Source organism: Triturus cristatus, chromosome 8 (genome assembly GCF_964204655.1).
Source record: "Triturus cristatus chromosome 8, aTriCri1.1, whole genome shotgun sequence".
In the NCBI taxonomy this organism is placed as follows: domain Eukaryota; kingdom Metazoa; phylum Chordata; class Amphibia; order Caudata; family Salamandridae; genus Triturus; species Triturus cristatus.
This window is the reverse complement of record NC_140591.1, coordinates 290,436,270-290,461,548: the sequence shown is the minus strand read 5'-3', so window position 1 is coordinate 290,461,548 and position 25,279 is coordinate 290,436,270. Positions and strand designations below refer to the sequence as shown.

Genomic DNA, 25,279 nt, shown 5'->3' with positions numbered 1-25,279 from the left:
ACAGGTCTCGAGCAGAATCACACAACATAAAGTGGTAGATCTACAACTTGTAATGGATTATGTCCTTTTTCTCCCTAAACTAGTGAAATTCAATATTAAGCCTTACCCCACAAGCAGGACACGCAGAAGTGAATTCCTGTACTGCAGCTAAGCACAATTCACAATACATGTGCCCGCACTGAAAATCCTGATGCTTTTCTAATAAATCAAGTTCTAAAATCATAAAAAAGAAGGATTACATTGGGCACAATCTAGCATTTAAATTAGCAATCCTTTTAAATAAACTCGTTAGACACTGCCCGCCTCCCCCGTACCACTTACAAAACTAAAAACTGTTGATCGAATACAGGTTTGCTTTTTCAGTCATCTGTTTTTATTTTAAAAATCAGGTTTCTCTTCATAGACTAGCATGACTAGATAGTACATTCAATTGTGTCAGTTACCTTAATTTCTACAATTCAAGTTAACAATTCTGTAAGATAAAAGGCATAGAACATACTACTGATTTACACTGTGCAACGTTAGTTTCACTGCAGGTCCCAGGCCCAGCTCACCCCCTGCTGCTGCATCACTCTTCCTCCCGTCTTCTCCTTGCTATTCCCTCATTTGGATTGTTTTGTTTCCCCAAATTTGGGGTCTACTGGCAGGCATTCACCCAGTATCTTATGGAGTTCATCCACTACAGTAGTCCAATATGAACTTATCAAGGGGCAAGACCACATTGTGTGCAAGAATGTACCATCCTCACCCCACATCTGACAGTTAGGGGCCTCTGCCCTACCAAATCTATGTAAACGGGTCCTATCATAGTGTATCCGGTGTAGGAACTTAAACTGAATGCGCTGTAGGCGGGACTGGATTGTCACCTCCCCTGGGTGCATCAGGGCTGCCACCGAATCTGTCCTGTTTAATCCTCCCGCCCTCACCCTCCCATGTTGCCTTCAGTTTCATCAGGGTATCCAGGACGTTACCGAGAGTAGTCTTATACGCCTACGAGACCTCTTTCACAGATAGCTCACCTTGGAGGAATCTCCCTTCCAATGGCGCAGAGTCCAGGACGTCGTCCAGTGCGACCTTCTCTGTTTGCCAGATGTGTTGCAGTTGCAAGCGTGTAAAATGTTGGTCATTATCTATAGATTAGTCCTGCTGAAAGGAACTAAAGGGGATCAATGTGCCACCCTCTATCAGGTATCCCATCTTTGAGTTTCCAATAGTGTCCAACTGACCAAAATCCTTCAGCTTCCCAAGTTCCTTCAAACGTGTATCCACCAATAGGGGGGGGTGGGTGACGTTGGATTTTCAATAACTACTTAGGAAGAGTAACTGTTAGAAATAAACACCCAATTCATTGGTGAAGTTGGATTTTTTATTAATATTTATGAAAAGTAACTTTCAGAAAGTTACCTTTTCCCTGGCTAATCTACATTAGCTCTCTGGAAGCTGTCAATCAATTGCTTGACCTTAATGAAGTGGGAAATTGTTTAGGAGCTACACAATAGACCACTTTGATTGACAGGTCGACTTGAATAGCCAGGGATGATGACGGAGCTTAAGAGTGGGGCTTACTGTTCCTCTTCTATTGTAATTGCATTATATAGCGCTTACTTCCCCCGACGAGGCGTTGAAGCGCTTTTTCAGTCAGTAGCACGCTACTCCAAAACCCAAGAAGGATTAGTATTGAATTAATATAGTGAAATATGAAAGTAATTTGAGTGGTGGATAGGTTAGAACTTCATGGCATTGCCCTGGCACAGAGCACTGTGGGCCTATTTGTAGTGATGCAAACAAGAACTACTGACAAAGTGGGTATGGTCACCCCAGGAACATCTACCCCATTGGTTAGGAAGGGCTCATGAGTCACACCCGCCCACTAGCTAGCGCCAACCATAAATGTGGCACCCTCTGTAGGAAGGTGGATATCTGACTATGGTTACCCCCAACTTTTTGCCTAGTGTCTAGCTGGTTTTTCGACTTAGTTGGCCTGAGATCCTGCCATTCAGGGTCTCAGGCTGTCTGCTCTCTCTGTAAAATGGACTCCATGTACCCTAGGTACATAACCAATTGGTAAAGATCACCTTATTGGACCCTGTACAGTGTACCCTAGGTACCCAGGGCATAGGTGTACCCTAGGCCTCCCAGGGGCTGCAGCATGTATTATGCCACCCCTGGTCTGGCCTTCCAATCAGACACAACTGGCTGATCACTCAGCTGGGGCAAGGTCGTGTAATCACCCCTTGCTTAGATATAGTATGCCTATATCTGCCCTTATATATAGACACATGTGTACCTATCAGTCACTCCTATGGCAGGCCTTAACAATCCTGGAGGCAGAGTGCTTGGTAACATGCGAGATGGTGCTCTAGCATGAGCTGAGCCTGTCTGCAGCTTTCGGAACCATGTCCTTATAGCTGTTCTATGATATAGCCTACCATATACTCTTAAAGTGCCTTATAATCTTAGACGGTTATGGTAACTATGGTTTGGCTTTATCAAAACATGTCGTGTAAGGTGTCTAACACTCGGGAATAATACCCCCCTGCCATTTCTGGACATGAGAATATTATTCCCCCCTTCTAGAGGGAAAGACATGTTAAAATCATACTTCAAACTGTTAGCCTCTGACCAAAGCCTCAGCATCACAAAATGGATGCTGCTGCCACGACACAAGTCTGACCTCCTGCAGCTGGGAGTGATCCCAGCCAGGGAGGCCTGGACAATAGGTTTCCTGCTTGGGGAGGTGCTAGCACCTCCCCAGACAGCCTTTAGTGTATTGGGGCAGGGTGGGCTGAAAGGAATGAGACATGCCTGGGGCACACAAGGTGTTCCTTGCATAGTCCAGTTCAAACCGGCGCTGGGGCACTCCAGCCCCAGCTCTGGCGCGAAACTGGACAAAGGGAAGTGGGTGTAACCACCCCCTCCCAGGTCCCACCCATAAGGCGTGACCTAGCAGGTATCCCAGCCCCCCAGATTAGTATAAGAGTGGGAGTTGGGCCTCAAGACTTTAGATTATCCTGAACCTGCAAAACTGAACAGAAACTCTGGACCTTCGACATTCGACGAAAGAAGAAGACTGAAGAATCTCCCTTGTAGCCAAGGAGTGGCTACCCTGTGCAAACAGGCACCATCAAGAGACTACCCTTTGCTTTGCGACCGTTCTACGAGGAACCGACTGCAGAGCCCGACCAGAGCCTTGATTTCCAGACTTCTCCGACCCTCATCCACATCTGCAGCAGAGCTGAGATCCGTGGAGGCGACGAGCGACGTGGGACCGGCTACCTGGGAAAAGTGGCTAGTAACTTACAGCGCAGCTTCTGAGGTACCCTCGAAGTTGTGCACCGGGGATTGAGAAGCCCCAACCCCAAGCACCATCTGCACCGAAGACCAGCCCCCCACACTCCACGAGTCCTGCGTGGGGCCCTTCAGCATTTTCCTGCTTGCCGCGTCTGTCCGGTTGCTTGCCCGCTGGCTAGTGGCCTCTGTGACGACGCTCCCTGAAATCTTCTGCGCTGGTTTGGCTCCTCCAGACTGGCTCCCGCTTCTCTGCAAAGAAGAAGCACCCCAGACCTTCCTGGTCTGCACCAGAAGCAAGTCCCTTGTTCTTCGTGGGTTCCGCTTGCCAAGGCTTGGTGAGTCCTAGTCCAACTTCGACGCCGCCGACAGTAAGAGCCTTCGCGGGACAGCTCGCCTCCTGGTCCTGGTCGTCCTCGACGCTTCCTGGTCCTCCTGGCTGCAGCGACAGGCTTCACCTTCACCTGCAACTCTTCACGACATCGCCTGGTTCCTTCCTGGTTCCACGTGGTCACTGGCTAGTGACCTTGACTCTGTCCCTTCTGCTTGCAGGTTTCTTCTCTTCTTGATCCCAGGCTTGGGATCCACCGGACACTCTCCCCTGACTGCCTGTCAGCATCTTTCTTCAGGCATCCATAGGAGTCGACGACGAAAACGGCGCATCTTCACCCCTATGCACCCGCAGCCTGTGGGCTAGGTAACTTGGGTACTCCGGTGCTCATCAGGATAGTGACTATCCTAGTGTCTAGTTTTCAAGTCTCAACTTCCTAGCTACTCCGGAAGTGTCCTAAATCTATCTATTTCTAAACTGTAACATTGCTATTGACTTTTACGCATTACGCGTGAGTGTTTCCACTCTGCACACGAATCCCGTGGACCTCCCACTTCCTAACTAACGCTAGTGTAGTGTAGCCCCAGCGATTCCCTAGGCCTAGGCCTATTCTATTTCCGCGACAGTGGTCCTTATACCACTTATTTAGTATATGGTTTGCGTGGCCCCTAGGGCCTAACTGTATTACTTACCTGTGTGACTTACTGTATGCATTAATAAGACTGTTGTACTTACCTCTAATCTCATAAAGAGTGCTGAGGGTTTGCTTAGAATAAATACACTTTATTTTATATATATATCTGTTGGGTGTCCTTTCATTTGGTATTCAAGGGATTATATATGGTATCACAGCTGGCTTCACATGCCATTCAGAGTTTAGCCTAAGACTGCTCTTGTCCATGCTACCACTAGGATAGCTGGTTTATAAGGTTGACTTTACAACCAATCACCATAAGGGTATTTGGACTGATATAAGGTGTACACTAGAACTAGTGACATCATACATCAGGCCAACTTCTCACACCCTCCTTATAACACAATCTGGACCTGTGGAAGAACAGTATTGCACCGGCTATTTGAGACCTCCGCGGGACCTGAAGGGTTGGGCCTGCTCCCATGTTTACCCAAGACAAAGAAGTGGAGTCCAAGGGGTAGTTGGCTAACCTCCTGTATGGGTACAGGGACACACAAGCAGCAAGAGATATTTTTCCTAAAAGTGCCCAATTAATCAGAAACAACAACCCGGACTGGACCCTGCTAAAAGCCTCTGTCTGACACCATTTCAGGCTCTAGGTGTCTCTCATGATGTCCTTAAGGACTTAACAGTGTACTCCTGTGGTTGTTTGGGTACCAGAAGAAAGTTTGGAAACTTCTGTAAATGTTTTCTCCAGAGCTTCAGAGGGATGTGCCAATAAAAATATCCAACCAGCAATTCCACAGCATAGGATTAGACTTCAGCTTTGTTCCGCTCAAGGGTCCCAGCACAATAGATGAAAGACTTATTCTGTGTTAGGATCTAGAAATTGTTTGCGAGAGTTCTCCAAAGCACGAGCTTCAGGCACCTGGCTTTCAGTTCAAAGCAGTAGTCACAGTATCAGCAGCAGGGCGAGGAGATGATTTCTCTCCTCCAAAGTGAAAGTCACATTCTGAATTGGGACTTCGAAGAAATTTCTATCCTTTTACCAAAATGACAAAGCCCCTTTCTTTGGTGAGACTTAAGCTTTTTCAACTTTCTGGCTTCCCGACTTTCACAAGAACACACCCAGGATCCATCGTAGTGGATCTGAAATTGCACCTTTGGTCCAGTCTACCATGACAATCAACTTACATTGGGTGCTTTATTTGTCTTGGCACTTGTTCCACTAAAATCATTAAAAAAAAATCCTATCTCTTGTTCCCCTTATTGGATGTTTTCAGTTTTGGTGTCATTTTTTAAGTAATTTTTTCTCTTTTTAGAAGCTGGATTGGGATTTTTATTTTTGAGTGTCAGACGTTTTGAGTATTTTGGTACTTTTAAATGCTTTACACATTTTCTTTAACTTAAGCATGTTGCTCTGTGCCACAGCAACCTGGGTGAAGCCCAGGTGTAAATTACTGAAACCTCTGACTGAACCAAATAGTTTAGTAACTATTACTTGTGGTGGATTTCCATCCACCCCATTCAATTTCCTTTCTTATTGTTGGAGACTTATTTTGTGCAATTAAAATGCACCCAGGGGTGGGTAACTCCTATTGTCTGACACCAAAGACATGTTGATTTCTGTCAGAGGCTAGAAGATTTAATGTCTGTTTTGTCCGACGGACAGTTAGACATTCTAAGAAAGTAATCTGGTAGAGACTTCTAGCCGCAGATTCCTTACCTTAGAATTATCCCCAAGCATCATACTGGATCTGGAAATTTAGTGAGCAGTACCTGAGCGCTGGTAGGCGTCGTTTGACTGTAGTTTAGTCGGAAGTGATGTGAATGGTGCCTATATAGGCACCACCTCAGTACACTGGAGACAGTTTATTTTCTTTCTTTTTGTACCAGTCAGTGCAGATACGGATAGCTACCCCATCAGCCCCTTTGACTATTTTTACAACTTTTTGTCAAAGTTTGTTTTACAGTACTTATCCTGGTGCAGCAGGGATGTCCTCTAGGAAGGTCGGCTTCAAGCATTCAACGCCTCTCAGAGACATGTCAGTGACTGACCTGCATCTTGTATGTCTTTGGTGCCTGGAACACGACAACTATGCGAAGACCTGCGCAGATGTGCTTCACCATGCACGCAAATGCATTGAAGGAGTGGACCCTCAAGCTTGTTGTCGCCCAACATGCGAGGCAGCAACAGTCTCGTTCCCGGTCGAGAGGAAGGTCCCAGGATTGAGCAAAGAGCCCAAAATCTTCAACGCACTTAAAGTCGTTGGGCCACTCCGGTATGTCCCACTGCAAGTAGTCAAAGAAATCTTCTACTTCACTTCGACTGTCGAACTACGAGACGAGGGAGCATCAGCATGTGAGGCCTGGATCCGCTCTTCCCCAAGTTTCCTGGAGCCAGAGTGACCTTGGCTCAAGTTCAAGAGTTTTAAGAGGCCACGCTCTCCATTCGAGCGGGTCCAGGGAGGCCCCTACTAGATCCACGCCGGCGGCTCTGGCCTGAATCCAGTTGTTTCTCTTGGATCCATGGAAGGACCAGACTGGCACCGGATGTACCACAGACTTTCTACAGGACTGACTCAGTCCCCATTATGATTCCCAACTCCAAGATGGCGCAGAGTGCAGCCATGGTTTCCAGGCCAGAGCCTGCGCCCTATTCGTATGGGCTAGGACTCGGGAAGGGTTTGTAGGGGTCACTGGACCCTGAAGAATAACAGCCTTTAGATCCCCAAATGGACTGGTATGAGGACTAGGTATAAGTCAGTGGACTGGGTACTTCATATACTGGCATGCTTTCTCCCCCTACCATGGCTACAGAAAAGGGATCATCCTTTGCAATGGTGGTGAAAAGAGCAACCGAGGTCATGGACCCTTAGCCTGCCCTCATTGGCACTTAATATGAACATCTTGACAGAGGTGCTTCAGCCGCAAGTGTCTGATGCAGAACCGCTTCTCCCATTTGAGGCCCTTAAAGGTGTCCTGCTTGAGACTTACGCAAAGCCCAAGACAGGAGCTCCTGTGAACCGTCCTAGTGCAGGGGACCCCAACGTACTTACACAACACCCTAACCCAAAAAGCTTAGTGGTCCAAGCATCTACCTCCCATGTAAATCCTGGTGCACTTCCTACCGCATCACCGGAATGGGAATCCAAGAGGCTAGATACCAGCCTGGCGCTGCGGTCAGATTTGCTTGAGCAGGTACTGCTAATGGTCCTGGAGGCAGCCCGGGCCATACGCTCCCAGTTTTTTGCTGGCAGGAGAGATACAGATAAGTTCATGATTAGATGTGGACTTGATACCACCAACTCTCTAACAGAGCGTTTTCCTCAATGGAGTACTTTATGGACAGCAGGTCCTTCGAACTTTACAAGGCCTCTCGCCACCTCCAATTTGCCTTTCGCTCCTTTCGTGGCCAAGGACGGGGCTTCCAGCTGAGTCTATACCCACACTGCCACCAGGGCGCGCGCAAGCATTCCAGCCTCTGCGTGGCAAAGGACGTGGTACCCACAGACCCTGTGGGTCGGGAAGCCAGAGGTCAGCCCAGTCCACCAACGCCCTGGCAGCCACAGCATCTAAGCCCTTATAGTCTGCCCTCTTACCATCATGTGGAAACAAAGAGGGGGGGGGACGGACTTGTAACCCAGTAGAGCATGGGCTGCACCACAAACAGTGTAAAAAAGAAGTAGCTCTAGCAGGACAAATCTATACAGTAAATGTGTCAGCCCACGTTTTATTTATTTCTGGTGGCGTTCTAGTTCATCTACTGTAATTCTTTATATTCTTTGAACAAAAAAGAGCAGTGGGAATATGATTTTCACTCAACGATAAAAGTAATAGCTGAGCTGACTCTAGGGATTTACATTTAGACTAACCTACGGAATTTATTATTTAGATCGAATCAAGGTATCAAATTTTACAAAGTAATTCAAACCATAAAACATTGTAACAAAATATACACAAACCAATAACAAACCAAATTACGAAGTGGAATAGGTGTCCGCAAAAGACTGATAACTAGCTCTTATTAAGCACACCAATGAAAAGACAACCTACTGAAACCAGCATCAAATTGTTGTTAGACCATCTAGTGCATTTCAAAAATTAATTGGCTGCAACATCAATTTTATGGTCTTAACCAATCAGGGTTTTTATTTGTTTTCTTTTTTTAATAAAGTAATGAATGGGCCTGGTCGTAGTTGGTAAGGGTCGACATGTTTCGGCCTCCAAGTTGTGGCCTCCTCACCCAGATACCAAGTTTAGACCACCAAATTCAAAATACACACAGCCGCAAATTTCAAGCTCCATCTCAAAATATGGATTTGTGGCCAACGGGAATGGCCGCTCTTTAGTGTTTCTCCGGAGCCCACTTCCGATTATCCCGCAGTAATCGGCTTCTACCGGCCCGATTCCCGCCCTGGTACCGGGGAGGAGCTCCTGCTGTGTCCGGGGCTCCCGGGTTTAAATTTGGTGAATTTCTTCGAGGTTGCACCTCGGGTGCTCCGGAGCCCGGGACCCCGTGGATTCCCCTGCCGACTGAGGAGGGTGGCTGCGTCGGCCCAGCAATACGCGAGGCCGTGGCTGGAGCCTCCGCCGCCGGGGCCTTTGTGGATAGACCCCGAGACGCTGAAGCGGGTCCCGCGGGGCCGGAGCTCTGGCAGAGGCTATGCGGGCCGCCCCCTACGATCCGGTGAGTGCCGGGGCCGGTGGAGGGTGCAGCGGCCCCTTTGATAAGCGGCGGTGCTATGAAACGCCGCTATGCACGTGTGGGGGTTGGTGCGGCCAGAGACAGCTGAGCGGCCGGAGTGAGGCAATCCTGGCTGCAGCGCCCAAAGGGAGGTGCGTGCTGGGGCCCCCCACCGAAATTGCCTTGTGCCCTACAGTGAGGCACATTACTGGTGGTGCCCCCAGACGTTCAGCAGAAAACAAACACTTGGGCCTCCCACCTGGCTGCAGAGGTCAATGGAGTGGTTCAATACACCATAGCTGATGGACTAGATCATTCTGGGGGTCACAGATGAGCGGAGGCCCTTGATCACCACTGCGGATGGTTTCCCTGCGGTCCAGCTGTTGGAGGCTCGCCATACGACGTCCCTCGGGCCAGTGACGGAAGCTCTTCCCGGCCCTGTGCTTTGCCCCATAATCTCCACGTCTGCACTGGAAATAAGTGTTAGAAGGCGGTGGGATAGTGGGAAACCTACAATGTGCGACTAGGACCCGGAGACCTTATGATCATGATGGTGGGGCCCCGAATTACCGTTACCGGGTTGCGCGTCTGAGGGGAGTGCCGGCTTGGTCATCCTGAACCTGGACAGTAATGACAATCTGGTGTCCCGGTGCACCCGTGGGGCCTCACGTACTCACTCCTCACCCGGGGAGCCCCCGACCGGTGGGACCTGCAGATCTATCTATACCGGGGAGGAGTGCTGACTACATTGAGAGACTCCTGCAGCTGCAACCACCGTGCCGTTTGATCCTTGGCCAGCCGCCCATAGCTGGGACACTGTTGTGCTTTGGCTTTCCTCCTGCGGCCTCTATGAGGTGACCCTGATTAGACTCCCGTCAGTGTGGGGTGCATTCTGCGAAATCCGACAGGCCGGGTGAAATATTTCACCGCAGGCGGTGGAGAGTAGCGAGTGCGTCCCGATCAGCGGTAGTGATCCCGTGATGCGACGCTATGGCGTCCGGCCGCTCAAACCGTACGACGGCTCAGACCAAGCTTGATAAGTTCGCCTGGCAGAAACAACTACCTGCGGACCGTACGGAGGAGGTGACACCGGGAGAGGCAGCAGAACCATCAAACAAGGATCTACTGGACACAATAACGGCGATAAGCACCTCCCTCGAGGTGCGGATTGACACAGTGGCCACTGATGTGGCATTGATTCAAGAAAATATGAAGAAATCGACAGAAAGGGTTGTAACGGTAGAGAACACCACCAAAGACTTAGTTACGGGCACCGCTCTGCTCAAGAAGGAAATCAAGGACCTTCGCTCCTCCCACGAGGCAATGGCCCTGCAGCTGGATAACTATGAGGGTCGCATGCGAAGGAACAATGCCGGCATTATTGGTGTGCCGGAACGCGCGGAGGGGCAGGCGGCGGACCTCTTTGTGGAGGATCTGGTCCTCAAACATCTCCAACCCAGAGATCTTTCAAAATGCTTCACGATCAAGAGGGCTCACCGAGTTCCAGGTGGGCGCCCGAAGCCCCTCCTCGACCATTGCTGGCAAGGGTCTTCAATTTGAGACCATGATGTCATTCTGCAGACGGCAAGGGCGGCCCCACCACTTACCTTGGAGAACAGCAAAATCATGTTTTTTCCCCGACTTCACGATGAAAGTTCAGAAAAATCGAAGGAGTTTCCTGGAGGTAAAAAGGGCTTTACGTGCTCAGGAAGTCAAGTATGCGATGCTGTTCCCCGCCAAGCTCCGGGTGGAAGCAAATGTTAAATCCTGGTTGGATGGATGGCGCACGGTCCAAAAAATAAAAAAGGCAAATTGACAGTCTCGGCAGCGGACGATGACGCTGACTGGCGCCAGCAGAGAGGATCCCCTCCGCACTGTGATTCTGAGGGACACACGGGAGGGCGCTGATTCTGTGGCTGGTAAGATGGTGTGAGATATGGACCCATAGAAGTGTTGCCATGAGCTCCCAAACGTGACTCTGTATACATAACGGTGATGTGGGAGGAAGCGAGGGGGATGTCGGATACCTGGACTGGGCGGGACACATGGTCTCGGGGGGGGGGGGCACCTTGGTGCATAGAAAGCCTACTTTGTTGATGCACAGATTTGTTTAGGATGTTGGGCGGTTTGAGATCGGGATGAAAATGTCAGAATGTTATTATCGATGAAATGGGGGCCGTGGGAGACTTAGCAGGGGTAGATGTGGAGCTCTTGGCGATGCAAAGCTTTAGGGGCGGAATAGGGCCGGGGAGCGTAGAAATGTCGTACAACAATATGCTGACCGGGAGTGGGGTCACCCGCGCTTCCTGAATTTTTTCATGGGTGGGCGACAGGCACTCTGCATGTTGGGGGTGGCGGGCAGTTTTAGTCCCGCTGAGCAGGGAGGCAGGGAGGGGGGTGGGGGGTAGTTGTTGTTTAGAGGGTATTTTTGGGTTCACGTTGCTTGTGGGCAGTTAAGATAAGACGTTTTGCAGCAGGACAAAGTACGGGCTTATACATTTACAGTTTGGCACGACATGGCATTTCGTGTCAGTGTGCTCTGATTGATGTCTACACCCAGCTTGTTGATTTCACACCTCATGATTCTACATGGCGCTTTCCCATAGTGGTAGTAGCATGGACAATTGTTGCTGAGGGCTTCATTCACCAAGTACACTCGGTCTATTCTTTTGAACCACCATTAGACTTTTATGGCGAAAGGGCAAGGACTTAGACTCATGATATGGAATGTTAATGGGCTAGGGGACAAAATCAAGCATGGAATAGTGCTACAATATATTCACCGACAGGGGCTGGATATGGTTTTGTTCCAGGAAACCCATTTAATAGGTAATTCCTGCAAAGCCCTGGACAGGAAAGGATATTGTATGGTCGTACACGCGGGGTTTACATCAGGGTCCAGGGGGGCGGGGATCCTCCTCAGAAAGGGCTGTCCCTACATAATACAAGACACGTGGACTGATCCACAGGGTAGATATGCAGCCTGTTCCGGCATCTGGGAGGGAAAAGTTCTCAAGGTCATCTCAGTGTATGCCCCACCGGGCTTGCAACGCATGACACTGACGGACGTTAGGGCGGTACTATTGAACTTACCCCTGGGTATTTTGGTGCTGGGTGGAGATTTTAACCTGGTACTAAATGGCCAGATAGACCGGTCCCAGCCCAGACGTGACTCTGCACACGACGTGCAACTACATGACTATGCACTGGGATTGGTGGACATTTGGAGATGGTCTCACCCTCAGGACACTCACTTCACGTTCCAGTCAGGGGTGCATGGCAGTCAATCTCGACTCGATTACTTATTTACCCAAGCATAGCACATACAGGACTTCACCAATTCAACCTGCCTAGCACAAGTGATATTTGATCACTCCCCGGTCACTGCGGTTTTCGGTGCTCGACGTTTGGAGCAGCCAGGCTCTATCATGATTCAGCCTTGGGCACTAAAGATCCCACATATCACAGACCGCCTACGAGAAGACACTGATTTTTATTTTGAGGAGAATACAGGGTCTGTACAGTTGGCAATAACGCTCTGGGGTGCATTGGGGGCAGTTATAAAGGGGAGGGCACTATCCTTGATAGTTGGCCATAGGACAGAGCGAAACCGGCATGTGAATGAGCTGGAGAAAGATCATAACTCTTGAACACACCACCTCACAGAATCCTGATCAAGTTCTTCTACATAGCCTTAATGTCAAGAGACATGATTACAAACAGCTGCTGTTGGAGGACCCCAAGAGCCGTACTCTCGCCTCCCGTCATAGAATATATGAACAGGGCGAACGAACGTTAAAACTTCTGGCATGGCTGGAACGCAAAGAACAGTCAGCCAGGTGGGTGTGTGCAATCAAAGGGCCCGATGACGTCCGGATTACGGACCCCCAGGGCATAGCAGAGACGTTTGCCAACTACTATAAACAAACTTACTCTAAACCATGGGATTCACACGCACCATGGGCAGCAGACCTCCTCGCTACTATCGAGGTTCCAACTGTGTCCCCTCAAGACAGGGAGGCCTTCAAGGTAGATCTTTCCGTTGAAGAGATTCTGAAAGCAATTCAAGATATCCGGGCTGGTAAGGCGATGGGCCCTAATGGGCTTCCAACTGAACTCAGGAAACCCATGGCTACGAAGCTCGCTCGCCACTTACTGAATATGTACAATGAATGCTACGAGACTGTTCTTCTCCCGGCAGACATCCTCGAGGCCACTATTGTGGTTATCCTCAAACCCGGCAAACCAGTGGACGAGTGCACATCCTACCGACCTCTCTCTCTGATAACGGTGGAAGCCAAAATTTTGGCTAACCGACTACTTCCGTATCTCGCCGACTTGATTCACCCAGACCAGTCGGGGTTCATGCCAGGTCGCAACACGGCGCGTAACTTCCGGCGCGTCCATGGCGCAATGGTTCGTGTGGAGACTATAGAAGAGGAAGCGATCTTGCTCGCGCTGGACGCAAGAATGGCATTCGACACGGTGGCATGGGACTATCTATTCGCGGTCCTGGCTCGTATTGGCCTCGGGCCCAAATTGATTGGGTGGATCAGACTATTATACAACCTCCCTATCGCCCACGTCTCAGTGAACAATCATCGCTCGGGTTCCTTTCCCTTAGGTCAGGGCACAAAACAGGGCTGCCCACTGTCACCCCTCCTTTTTGCTCTAGTCCTCGAGCCTTTAGCGGTATGGATTAGGGGGGACCCCGACAGCCGTGGTTTTAAATGGACAGACGAACACGAAGACTGCATATCGCTACACGCGGATGACATTTTACTTTCTCACTTCGCCGGCGCGCTCTCTTCGTCGCGTGCTCCATATTTTTCACATCTTCGGGGCTCACTCTGGTTACCAGATAAACTGGTCCAAATCCCAGATGTATTCCCTTTGGGGTGATCAACCACAGAGCACTCAAGGCTATACCATCCCGGTAGCGGTCCAGGGTTTGATACCTCGCCATCTTTATAACAACTGACGAGGCAGCATTCTACGAACGGAATCGGTTGGGTCCGTTGCAGAGATTTTAATCTGATGTCACCCATTGTAGGACGCTGCCCCTCACCATTCTGAGCAGGGAGTCGTTATTCAAGATGCTCGCCCTGCCACGCTTTCTATATGCTCTGCAAAATACCCCTTTCCCGGTCCCTGTCTCCTATTTTTCGCAGATCGAATCGGCAGTCAGAAATTTACTATGGGATAATAAGCCACCGCGGATAGCCATACACAAGCTCACTCAGGGGTGGTACGATGGAGGCATCGGGTTGCCGGACATGCATCTATACTACCAAGTGTCTCAATTAATTACCATTAATAATTGGGCGTTTGGATCCCATTCCGACCCCAGCTTCCAAACTGATCTTTGGTTAATGGGGAAGGGAGGCTACAATAGGGCACTGTATTCGAAACCCAAGAAACTAGGTTTGATCGGCCCTATGGCCCGCACAGTGGAAGTGTGGCATGGGGTCCAGCGGCGGATGGGATGGCGTGGGCGCCTAACAGGGGCCACCCCCTTGAGAGCCCTGCTGTGTCCGGGGCTCCCGGGTTTAAATTTGGTGAATTTCTTCGAGGTTGCACCTCGGGTGCTCCGGAGCCCGGGACCCCGTGGATTCCCCTGCCGACTGAGGAGGGTGGCTGCGTCGGCCCAGCAATACGCGAGGCCGTGGCTGGAGCCTCCGCCGCCGGGGCCTTTGTGGATAGACCCCGAGACGCTGAAGCGGGTCCCGCGGGGCCGGAGCTCTGGCAGAGGCTATGCGGGCCGCCCCCTACGATCCGGTGAGTGCCGGGGCCGGTGGAGGGTGCAGCGGCCCCTTTGATAAGCGGCGGTGCTATGAAACGCCGCTATGCACGTGTGGGGGTTGGTGCGGCCAGAGACAGCTGAGCGGCCGGAGTGAGGCAATCCTGGCTGCAGCGCCCAAAGGGAGGTGCGTGCTGGGGCCCCCCACCGAAATTGCCTTGTGCCCTACAGTGAGGCACATTACTGGTGGTGCCCCCAGACGTTCAGCAGAAAACAAACACTTGGGCCTCCCACCTGGCTGCAGAGGTCAATGGAGTGGTTCAATACACCATAGCTGATGGACTAGATCATTCTGGGGGTCACAGATGAGCGGAGGCCCTTGATCACCACTGCGGATGGTTTCCCTGCGGTCCAGCTGTTGGAGGCTCGCCATACGACGTCCCTCGGGCCAGTGACGGAAGCTCTTCCCGGCCCTGTGCTTTGCCCCATAATCTCCACGTCTGCACTGGAAATAAGTGTTAGAAGGCGGTGGGATAGTGGGAAACCTACAATGTGCGACTAGGACCCGGAGACCTTATGATCATGATGGTGGGGCCCCGAATTACCGTTACCGGGTTGCGCGTCTGAGGGGAGTGCCGGCTTGGTCATCCTGAACCTGGACAGTAAGGACAATCTGGTGTCCCGGTGCACCCGTGGGGCCTCACGTACTCACTCCTCACCCGGGGAGCCCCCGACCGGTGGGACCTGCAGATCTATCTATACCGGGGAGGAATGCTGACTACATTGAGAGACTCCTGCAGCTGCAACCACCGTGCCGTTTGATCCTTGGCCAGCCGCCCATAGCTGGGACACTGTTGTGCTTTGGCTTTCCTCCTGCGGCCTCTATGAGGTGACCCTGATTAGACTCCCGTCAGTGTGGGGTGCATTCTGCGAAATCCGACAGGCCGGGTGAAATATTTCACCGCAGGCGGTGGAGAGTAGCGAGTGCGTCCCGATCAGCGGTAGTGATCCCGTGATGCGACGCTATGGCGTCCGGCCGCTCAAACCGTACGACGGCTCAGACCAAGCTTGATAAGTTCGCCTGGCAGAAACAACTACCTGCGGACCGTACGGAGGAGGTGACACCGGGAGAGGCAGCAGAACCATCAAACAAGGATCTACTGGACACAATAACGGCGATAAGCACCTCCCTCGAGGTGCGGATTGACACAGTGGCCACTGATGTGGCATTGATTCAAGAAAATATGAAGAAATCGACAGAAAGGGTTGTAACGGTAGAGAACACCACCAAAGACTTAGTTACGGGCACCGCTCTGCTCAAGAAGGAAATCAAGGACCTTCGCTCCTCCCACGAGGCAATGGCCCTGCAGCTGGATAACTATGAGGGTCGCATGCGAAGGAACAATGCCGGCATTATTGGTGTGCCGGAACGCGCGGAGGGGCAGGCGGCGGACCTCTTTGTGGAGGATCTGGTCCTCAAACATCTCCAACCCAGAGATCTTTCAAAATGCTTCACGATCAAGAGGGCTCACCGAGTTCCAGGTGGGCGCCCGAAGCCCCTCCTCGACCATTGCTGGCAAGGGTCTTCAATTTGAGACCATGATGTCATTCTGCAGACGGCAAGGGCGGCCCCACCACTTACCTTGGAGAACAGCAAAATCATGTTTTTTCCCCGACTTCACGATGAAAGTTCAGAAAAATCGAAGGAGTTTCCTGGAGGTAAAAAGGGCTTTACGTGCTCAGGAAGTCAAGTATGCGATGCTGTTCCCCGCCAAGCTCCGGGTGGAAGCAAATGTTAAATCCTGGTTGGATGGATGGCGCACGGTCCAAAAAATAAAAAAGGCAAATTGACAGTCTCGGCAGCGGACGATGACGCTGACTGGCGCCAGCAGAGAGGATCCCCTCCGCACTGTGATTCTGAGGGACACACGGGAGGGCGCTGATTCTGTGGCTGGTAAGATGGTGTGAGATATGGACCCATAGAAGTGTTGCCATGAGCTCCCAAACGTGACTCTGTATACATAACGGTGATGTGGGAGGAAGCGAGGGGGATGTCGGATACCTGGACTGGGCGGGACACATGGTCTCGGGGGGGGGGGGCACCTTGGTGCATAGAAAGCCTACTTTGTTGATGCACAGATTTGTTTAGGATGTTGGGCGGTTTGAGATCGGGATGAAAATGTCAGAATGTTATTATCGATGAAATGGGGGCCGTGGGAGACTTAGCAGGGGTAGATGTGGAGCTCTTGGCGATGCAAAGCTTTAGGGGCGGAATAGGGCCGGGGAGCGTAGAAATGTCGTACAACAATATGCTGACCGGGAGTGGGGTCACCCGCGCTTCCTGAATTTTTTCATGGGTGGGCGACAGGCACTCTGCATGTTGGGGGTGGCGGGCAGTTTTAGTCCCGCTGAGCAGGGAGGCAGGGAGGGGGGTGGGGGGTAGTTGTTGTTTAGAGGGTATTTTTGGGTTCACGTTGCTTGTGGGCAGTTAAGATAAGACGTTTTGCAGCAGGACAAAGTACGGGCTTATACATTTACAGTTTGGCACGACATGGCATTTCGTGTCAGTGTGCTCTGATTGATGTCTACACCCAGCTTGTTGATTTCACACCTCATGATTCTACATGGCGCTTTCCCATAGTGGTAGTAGCATGGACAATTGTTGCTGAGGGCTTCATTCACCAAGTACACTCGGTCTATTCTTTTGAACCACCATTAGACTTTTATGGCGAAAGGGCAAGGACTTAGACTCATGATATGGAATGTTAATGGGCTAGGGGACAAAATCAAGCATGGAATAGTGCTACAATATATTCACCGACAGGGGCTGGATATGGTTTTGTTCCAGGAAACCCATTTAATAGGTAATTCCTGCAAAGCCCTGGACAGGAAAGGATATTGTATGGTCGTACACGCGGGGTTTACATCAGGGTCCAGGGGGGCGGGGATCCTCCTCAGAAAGGGCTGTCCCTACATAATACAAGACACGTGGACTGATCCACAGGGTAGATATGCAGCCTGTTCCGGCATCTGGGAGGGAAAAGTTCTCAAGGTCATCTCAGTGTATGCCCCACCGGGCTTGCAACGCATGACACTGACGGACGTTAGGGCGGTACTATTGAACTTACCCCTGGGTATTTTGGTGCTGGGTGGAGATTTTAACCTGGTACTAAATGGCCAGATAGACCGGTCCCAGCCCAGACGTGACTCTGCACACGACGTGCAACTACATGACTATGCACTGGGATTGGTGGACATTTGGAGATGGTCTCACCCTCAGGACACTCACTTCACGTTCCAGTCAGGGGTGCATGGCAGTCAATCTCGACTCGATTACTTATTTACCCAAGCATAGCACATACAGGACTTCACCAATTCAACCTGCCTAGCACAAGTGATATTTGATCACTCCCCGGTCACTGCGGTTTTCGGTGCTCGACGTTTGGAGCAGCCAGGCTCTATCATGATTCAGCCTTGGGCACTAAAGATCCCACATATCACAGACCGCCTACGAGAAGACACTGATTTTTATTTTGAGGAGAATACAGGGTCTGTACAGTTGGCAATAACGCTCTGGGGTGCATTGGGGGCAGTTATAAAGGGGAGGGCACTATCCTTGATAGTTGGCCATAGGACAGAGCGAAACCGGCATGTGAATGAGCTGGAGAAAGATCATAACTCTTGAACACACCACCTCACAGAATCCTGATCAAGTTCTTCTACATAGCCTTAATGTCAAGAGACATGATTACAAACAGCTGCTGTTGGAGGACCCCAAGAGCCGTACTCTCGCCTCCCGTCATAGAATATATGAACAGGGCGAACGAACGTTAAAACTTCTGGCATGGCTGGAACGCAAAGAACAGTCAGCCAGGTGGGTGTGTGCAATCAAAGGGCCCGATGACGTCCGGATTACGGACCCCCAGGGCATAGCAGAGACGTTTGCCAACTACTATAAACAAACTTACTCTAAACCATGGGATTCACACGCACCATGGGCAGCAGACCTCCTCGCTACTATCGAGGTTCCAACTGTGTCCCCTCAAGACAGGGAGGCCTTCAAGGTAGATCTTTCCGTTGAAGAGATTCTGAAAGCAATTCAAGATATCCGGGCTGGTAAGGCGATGGGCCCTAATGGGCTTCCAACTGAACTCATGAAACCCATGGCTACGAAGCTCGCTCGCCACTTACTGAATATGTACAATGAATGCTACGAGACTGTTCTTCTCCCGGCAGACATCCTCGAGGCCACTATTGTGGTTATCCTCAAACCCGGCAAACCAGTGGACGAGTGCACATCCTACCGACCTCTCTCTCTGATAACGGTGGAAGCCAAAATTTTGGCTAACCGACTACTTCCGTATCTCGCCGACTTGATTCACCCAGACCAGTCGGGGTTCATGCCAGGTCGCAACACGGCGCGTAACTTCCGGCGCGTCCATGGCGCAATGGTTCGTGTGGAGACTATAGAAGAGGAAGCGATCTTGCTCGCGCTGGACGCAAGAATGGCATTCGACACGGTGGCATGGGACTATCTATTCGCGGTCCTGGCTCGTATTGGCCTCGGGCCCAAATTGATTGGGTGGATCAGACTATTATACAACCTCCCTATCGCCCACGTCTCAGTGAACAATCATCGCTCGGGTTCCTTTCCCTTAGGTCAGGGCACAAAACAGGGCTGCCCACTGTCACCCCTCCTTTTTGCTCTAGTCCTCGAGCCTTTAGCGGTATGGATTAGGGGGGACCCCGACAGCCGTGGTTTTAAATGGACAGACGAACACGAAGACTGCATATCGCTACACGCGGATGACATTTTACTTTCTCACTTCGCCGGCGCGCTCTCTTCGTCGCGTGCTCCATATTTTTCACATCTTCGGGGCTCACTCTGGTTACCAGATAAACTGGTCCAAATCCCAGATGTATTCCCTTTGGGGTGATCAACCACAGAGCACTCAAGGCTATACCATCCCGGTAGCGGTCCAGGGTTTGATACCTCGCCATCTTTATAACAACTGACGAGGCAGCATTCTACGAACGGAATCGGTTGGGTCCGTTGCAGAGATTTTAATCTGATGTCACCCATTGTAGGACGCTGCCCCTCACCATTCTGAGCAGGGAGTCGTTATTCAAGATGCTCGCCCTGCCACGCTTTCTATATGCTCTGCAAAATACCCCTTTCCCGGTCCCTGTCTCCTATTTTTCGCAGATCGAATCGGCAGTCAGAAATTTACTATGGGATAATAAGCCACCGCGGATAGCCATACACAAGCTCACTCAGGGGTGGTACGATGGAGGCATCGGGTTGCCGGACATGCATCTATACTACCAAGTGTCTCAATTAATTACCATTAATAATTGGGCGTTTGGATCCCATTCCGACCCCAGCTTCCGAACTGATCTTTGGTTAATGGGGAAGGGAGGCTACAATAGGGCACTGTATTCGAAACCCAAGAAACTAGGTTTGATCGGCCCTATGGCCCGCACAGTGGAAGTGTGGCATGGGGTCCAGCGGCGGATGGGATGGCGTGGGCGCCTAACAGGGGCCACCCCCTTGAGAGCCCGACATCCTTGGATGCCTCAGTGCTTGTGCAGGATTTGATAAGTGGGACATGATCGGCATTTCCACGGTGGGGGATATGTGGATTAAGGGCACGAAGGCCTTCTTTGCAGAACTCCAACACAAATTTCAGCATGCACCTTCAGAGCACTTCCGATATCTTCATATTAGCCATGCCATAGACGCTACCCTTCCTGCTGGCACCTCCCTCCAGAGTTCTCTCCCCTGGAAGACAGGTTGTTGCTGGACTCAATGGACAGAAAGGCTGTCCCCTCAACATACAAGAAACTTATTAATAACCAACCGGACCCGATGCTGAAACTGAGTACTAATTGGGAGGCAGACTTGGGTGCTATTAATGAGGATGACTAGATCGATGCGTTTTCTTCCCCCCGCGAGGTGGCCATCCCGATGCGACTCCGGCTGGTCCAGCTTAAAATTCTACACCGTGTATATTTTGACGCTACATTGCTATTTAAATTGGGCAGGAGATCAGACACAAATTGTCTTCAACACTGCAATCAACTATGTACATTCATACACACTATATGGGAATGCGCCCACATACAGCGCTACTGGATAGATGTGACCCGACAGATGACTAGGTCTTGCGATAAACCCATACACCCATCTCCCCGTCTATGCCTCCTTAATATTTGAGAGGCAACAGATCTCACCCAAACCGAACAATCAAGGGTCACCATGGGGTGGGGCATCGCAAAAAGAAATATTGCCCAGAAGTGGGGGGTGGATGCTATACCACAGGTCCGGGATTGGACTAATGACACGGACCATGCAATTGTAGCGGAGAAAACAGTGTATAAAGGTAGAGGCTGCCCACGAAAATGGGATCAAAAGTGGGGGCGCTGGAATAAATATAGGGGAATATCTGCATCTTTCACACGGTGGAATTAAGGCGAGAAAGAAATGCGATATTGGAGGCAGCGGGCACAGAGGTGACGACATAATTCCCAGTGCTGGTAAAGGTGAGCAACTGGAGTGATTCTCAGGCACGTGACAAGTGTTTCCGCTATACTGACAATCATACTGCTCGATGCTACTGTTAATGTTCCAGAAAGATATGCACACTTTATTTGCACTTGAATGTATTTATATACAACTGAACTACCCTTGTACTGTCTTTGCTGCTACTGCGTTGTTTTCTAATAAAAATTGTTATAAAAAAAATACAAAAATATGTATTTGTGTAAATGCAGCAAAAGTGAATCAAAACCACATGCAATGAAAAAAAAATACATATCTCTTCCTTCAAAGTAAGAAAGAAAGAAAGAAAGAAAGAAAAGAAAATCCCCGATGGTAACTCTCCTGATAAATCGGTGGTTTGTCGAACTGCATATAGAGGTAAAAGTTCTCAAAACCCGGATCAAGTCCTCTGTGGCTGTTGCACTTGCTAATGGTGCAGAAAACACATTAACACAAATCCTTACTTTGAGAATTCCGAAGGAGTGATAGTCTAAATTTGTAAATCACTAGATTCGGCTCAGCAATTCCTTGCATCGTGGAGTGAAAATCATATTACCACTTCCCTTTTTTGTTCAAAGAATATACACCATTAAGGTAGGCAAGCTATTGTGCCATCAGCCACAAATAAATTGGTGTGAGACATTTACTGCATACATTTGCCCTGCTAGAGCTACTTATTCTTTTTTATACTCTTACCATTATGGGCACCCAGTGGGAGGCAGGATACGCCGCGACCTGCCCCACTGGAGGCCTATAACAGACTGATAGGTTCCCCAAATTTTCCAGAGGGGATAATCCCTCCCCTTTGTGACTACCCCTCCACCCTTGCCACTTGCTTGCAAAAGGCTGACAGAGGCCTGCCAGAAGTGACAACTCTTGGCAAATAGAGCCATCAAAAGGCTGCAGATGGAAGCAGTAGGTCGTGGTTGGTATTCCAATTACTTTCTGGTGCCAAAGAAAGATGGAGGCCATCATATCCTAGATCTGCGCCCTCTCAATTCCTTCCTCAAGAAGTTGTTCAAAAAAAGCTCACGCTCACTCCAGTCCCCAGGAGACTGGATGAGCGTTGGACTTGCAGGCAAATTTCCACATTCCTGTCCTGCCTGCCCACAGGCATTATCTGTGAATCATGGTGGGTGACGAGCACTTTGTTTGCCGTGCTCTCTTTTGGCCTAATGAGCATCCCTCGAGTGCACACCAAGGTGATGGCAGTGGTTGGAACTCATCTGTGGAGATCAGAGGAGCTAGTCTTCCCCTATCTCAATGAGTGCCATATGCAGGCTCTGCAGGGAGACCTGAAGTTTCAATGGGCGCAGTATTAGGGGAAATCTCCGACATAGTCCAGGAAACTGTACAAGACCTGCAGTGGCAGTTAACGAACCGTGATTGGGTCAGCAGCAGATCCCTCTACCTTCCCCGAACAGATCTGAAAGTGGTGACAGATGCGGGATGGGGTGGCCGTCTCGGAGAGGTGGAGAGCACAAGCCTCTGATCTCTGGCGGAATCCAGTCTCCACATCAACCTTCTGGAGCTCCGGGCCATACGGCTGGCATTGAAAGCTTTTCTACCCTCCATCAAGGAAAGGCTAGTGCAAGTGTTCACGGATAACACCACAACAAACAGGGCGGGGTGTATGGTGGACCATTTGTCAATAGACCCTGCGTCTTTGGACATGGTTGGAACAGCAGGACATATCCGTGGTGGTTCAACACCTGGGAAACTCTAAATGCTTGGGCGGTCGAACTCAGCCAAAGAGATCACAAATGACATCTCCATCCGGAGGTGGTGCAAGATCTGTCTGCAGTGGGGGTGAGCCTTGTTAGGTCTGTTCGCCACCGCAGAGCACTCGCAATGTCAGCAGTTCTAAACGCTGGAGTTTCCAAGGCGGCTCTACCTCAAACACTCTTTTCGTTTTGAGTGGCGTTCAGGCCTCCTGTTCATCTTTCCACCCATACCAGTCCTGCCCAAAGTTCAAGAAGAACAGGAACGACATCCTTGTGGCTCAGTGCAGCTTTAGAAGCACATCTGTTTTATTTTTAGAAACGCTAAAAAGGAGGAATGTGAACACAAAAGAGTACAGCAACCGCCCCCCCCCTCCCCCCACCCCACTACCAAGGAGTCAACAATCAGCCAGCTGAGTACTAGGCCCAAAACCTTTGGTGCAGCCCAGCCCATCCGGCATTAGATGGATCGAGTTACTGGTCTGTCCACAACTAGCGGAGAGGGACTATGACTGACCCTTCCTCTCTGTTTCTCAAGCCACATTCGATAGACCAACCCAACCTTGTAACAGCAATTTGTGCAACTGCGTCCTGACATCCCTGGATCAAGGCAGCAACCTCTATTGTTTGGAAAGAGTATAGGAAGTTTGTTTGCTTGAGGGTAAACCTGGTGCAGCTCAAAGTGTGCATAGTGTGTGTCTGCAGAGCACAAGTCTCTGCAGTGTGTGCAACCATTTATGTGGAAGAGGTATCTGTACTTGGGGGGACTTTCTATTTCAATATACAGGAGATGTGTTGTCTATTTACAGGTCTGTGGATATGCATTGTGTGGTGTGACTGAAAGACATGTATGCATCTGTGAAGGGTATGGATGTCTGCAGTGGGCGTGGGTCTGCACAAGACAGGCCTCAAATCCACCACCCCTACTCGCAATTGCAAGACAGATTTCATCAGTGCACGCTATTTTTAGGGCCTACTCTCCTCATTTGACGAGCTGACAAACAGGTGTTTTGTTCACTCACCAAGTGAATGAGCAGTAAAGATGCCTTTAAATGATGTTTTTATCTTGCCACATTTGCTCAGCGTTCAGAGACAGAGGTCAAAAGCCAGTCTGTCTTCATACATTTACTTTTTTTTCTCCGACTGTAAAGTCAGAGGATTTTGTAAAGTGAACTGTGTTTCAATCGTGCTGTGCAAAGCGTGTGAAAGGCTATAAGGGGTCCGGCTACATTTCTAACACAACATTTAAACAGCTAATATGTGAACTGTACAAACATTTTAAAATATATTTCAGTAGTTATGAAGGCACATTTTGTAATTCAGTGTGGTGAAAAAAGTTTTATAGGATGAAAACAAATCAGAACCCTTTACTTGGTGATGCGCAAATTAAATATTTTTGTGGAAGCCCAATTTCTAAACATTGTTTATGCGCTATATAGTTTTATCAGTAAAACTGCATGTTAGTGGGAATGGTTGTGGCTATTTGAAGGAAAAGGGTGCACTACCACATCCTGCTTTAGTAAAATATTTGTTAAAAAGTTCATTTTTAAACATGAACTGAAAAATATTCCTTTACCCGCCCTAATGATAATGCTATTAGTAAACCAAGAGGCAAGGCATAAGTCATGTGTACTTTTTTTGTGGGCTCGATTCTTATTATACATGGAGCAAATGTTTAGTCTGTTAAATCAAAAAAGGTTTTTTGTACAGCAAAAATGCTGAACACAAATCTAAAGGTGCTCTCATATGTGATATTGAAGGAAAAGAGGCTATATAAAATAAATTCACCTAGGATCACCAAGATACTTCACCTCAATATTCACTTCGTCAATATTTTGTATGCAGTATTCCGGTAGCACGATATTCTGACCAAAATAATGAGAAGGTAACTGGTAAGTAAAGATTTACTATTTTTCTTTTTTTTTTTAACTATATTTTTTTAATTTTTTTTCACTGAAAAGCAAAATTTACAGATGGGAAAAGAAGTTGTCAACGCAAGAAGTGTGATCAATAGCAAGCGTACAATTACATCAATGGACAATAAGTAATGTTGCAGACTTTTCAATACTAAACACAGACTCGCATCACCATTATCAACCTGTAAGTACATATTTCTAAACCCCCATAATCTGTGCTCCTGATATAAGGTAAGAAGGCAGTTAAGGGCCTGATCCCGACCTCCCAGGAGACAGAGCGAGGACTTCCCCTTCTTCGGCTAGATCCAGCTTGTAGTACTTCACCCATGGGGACCAAATTCTCCGGAATTTACGTAGGCATCCCCTCGCTTTATAAACCACTTTCTCCGCAGCCATGTAGAGATCCATATTGGATTTCCAC

General features: G+C 49.6%; 1 protein-coding gene across 1 annotated transcript in view; it reads right to left on the bottom strand.

Annotated features, from left to right (window-relative positions):
• The window catches only part of RNF17 (ring finger protein 17), a 2,644,767-nt gene that overhangs the window by 2,502,545 nt on the left and 116,943 nt on the right, over positions 1-25,279 (bottom strand). The window contains exon 2 of the mRNA XM_085621540.1: positions 107-213. Coding sequence (XP_085477666.1) covers positions 107-213 — 107 coding nt within the window. The remainder of the gene's footprint in view (positions 1-106; positions 214-25,279) is intronic.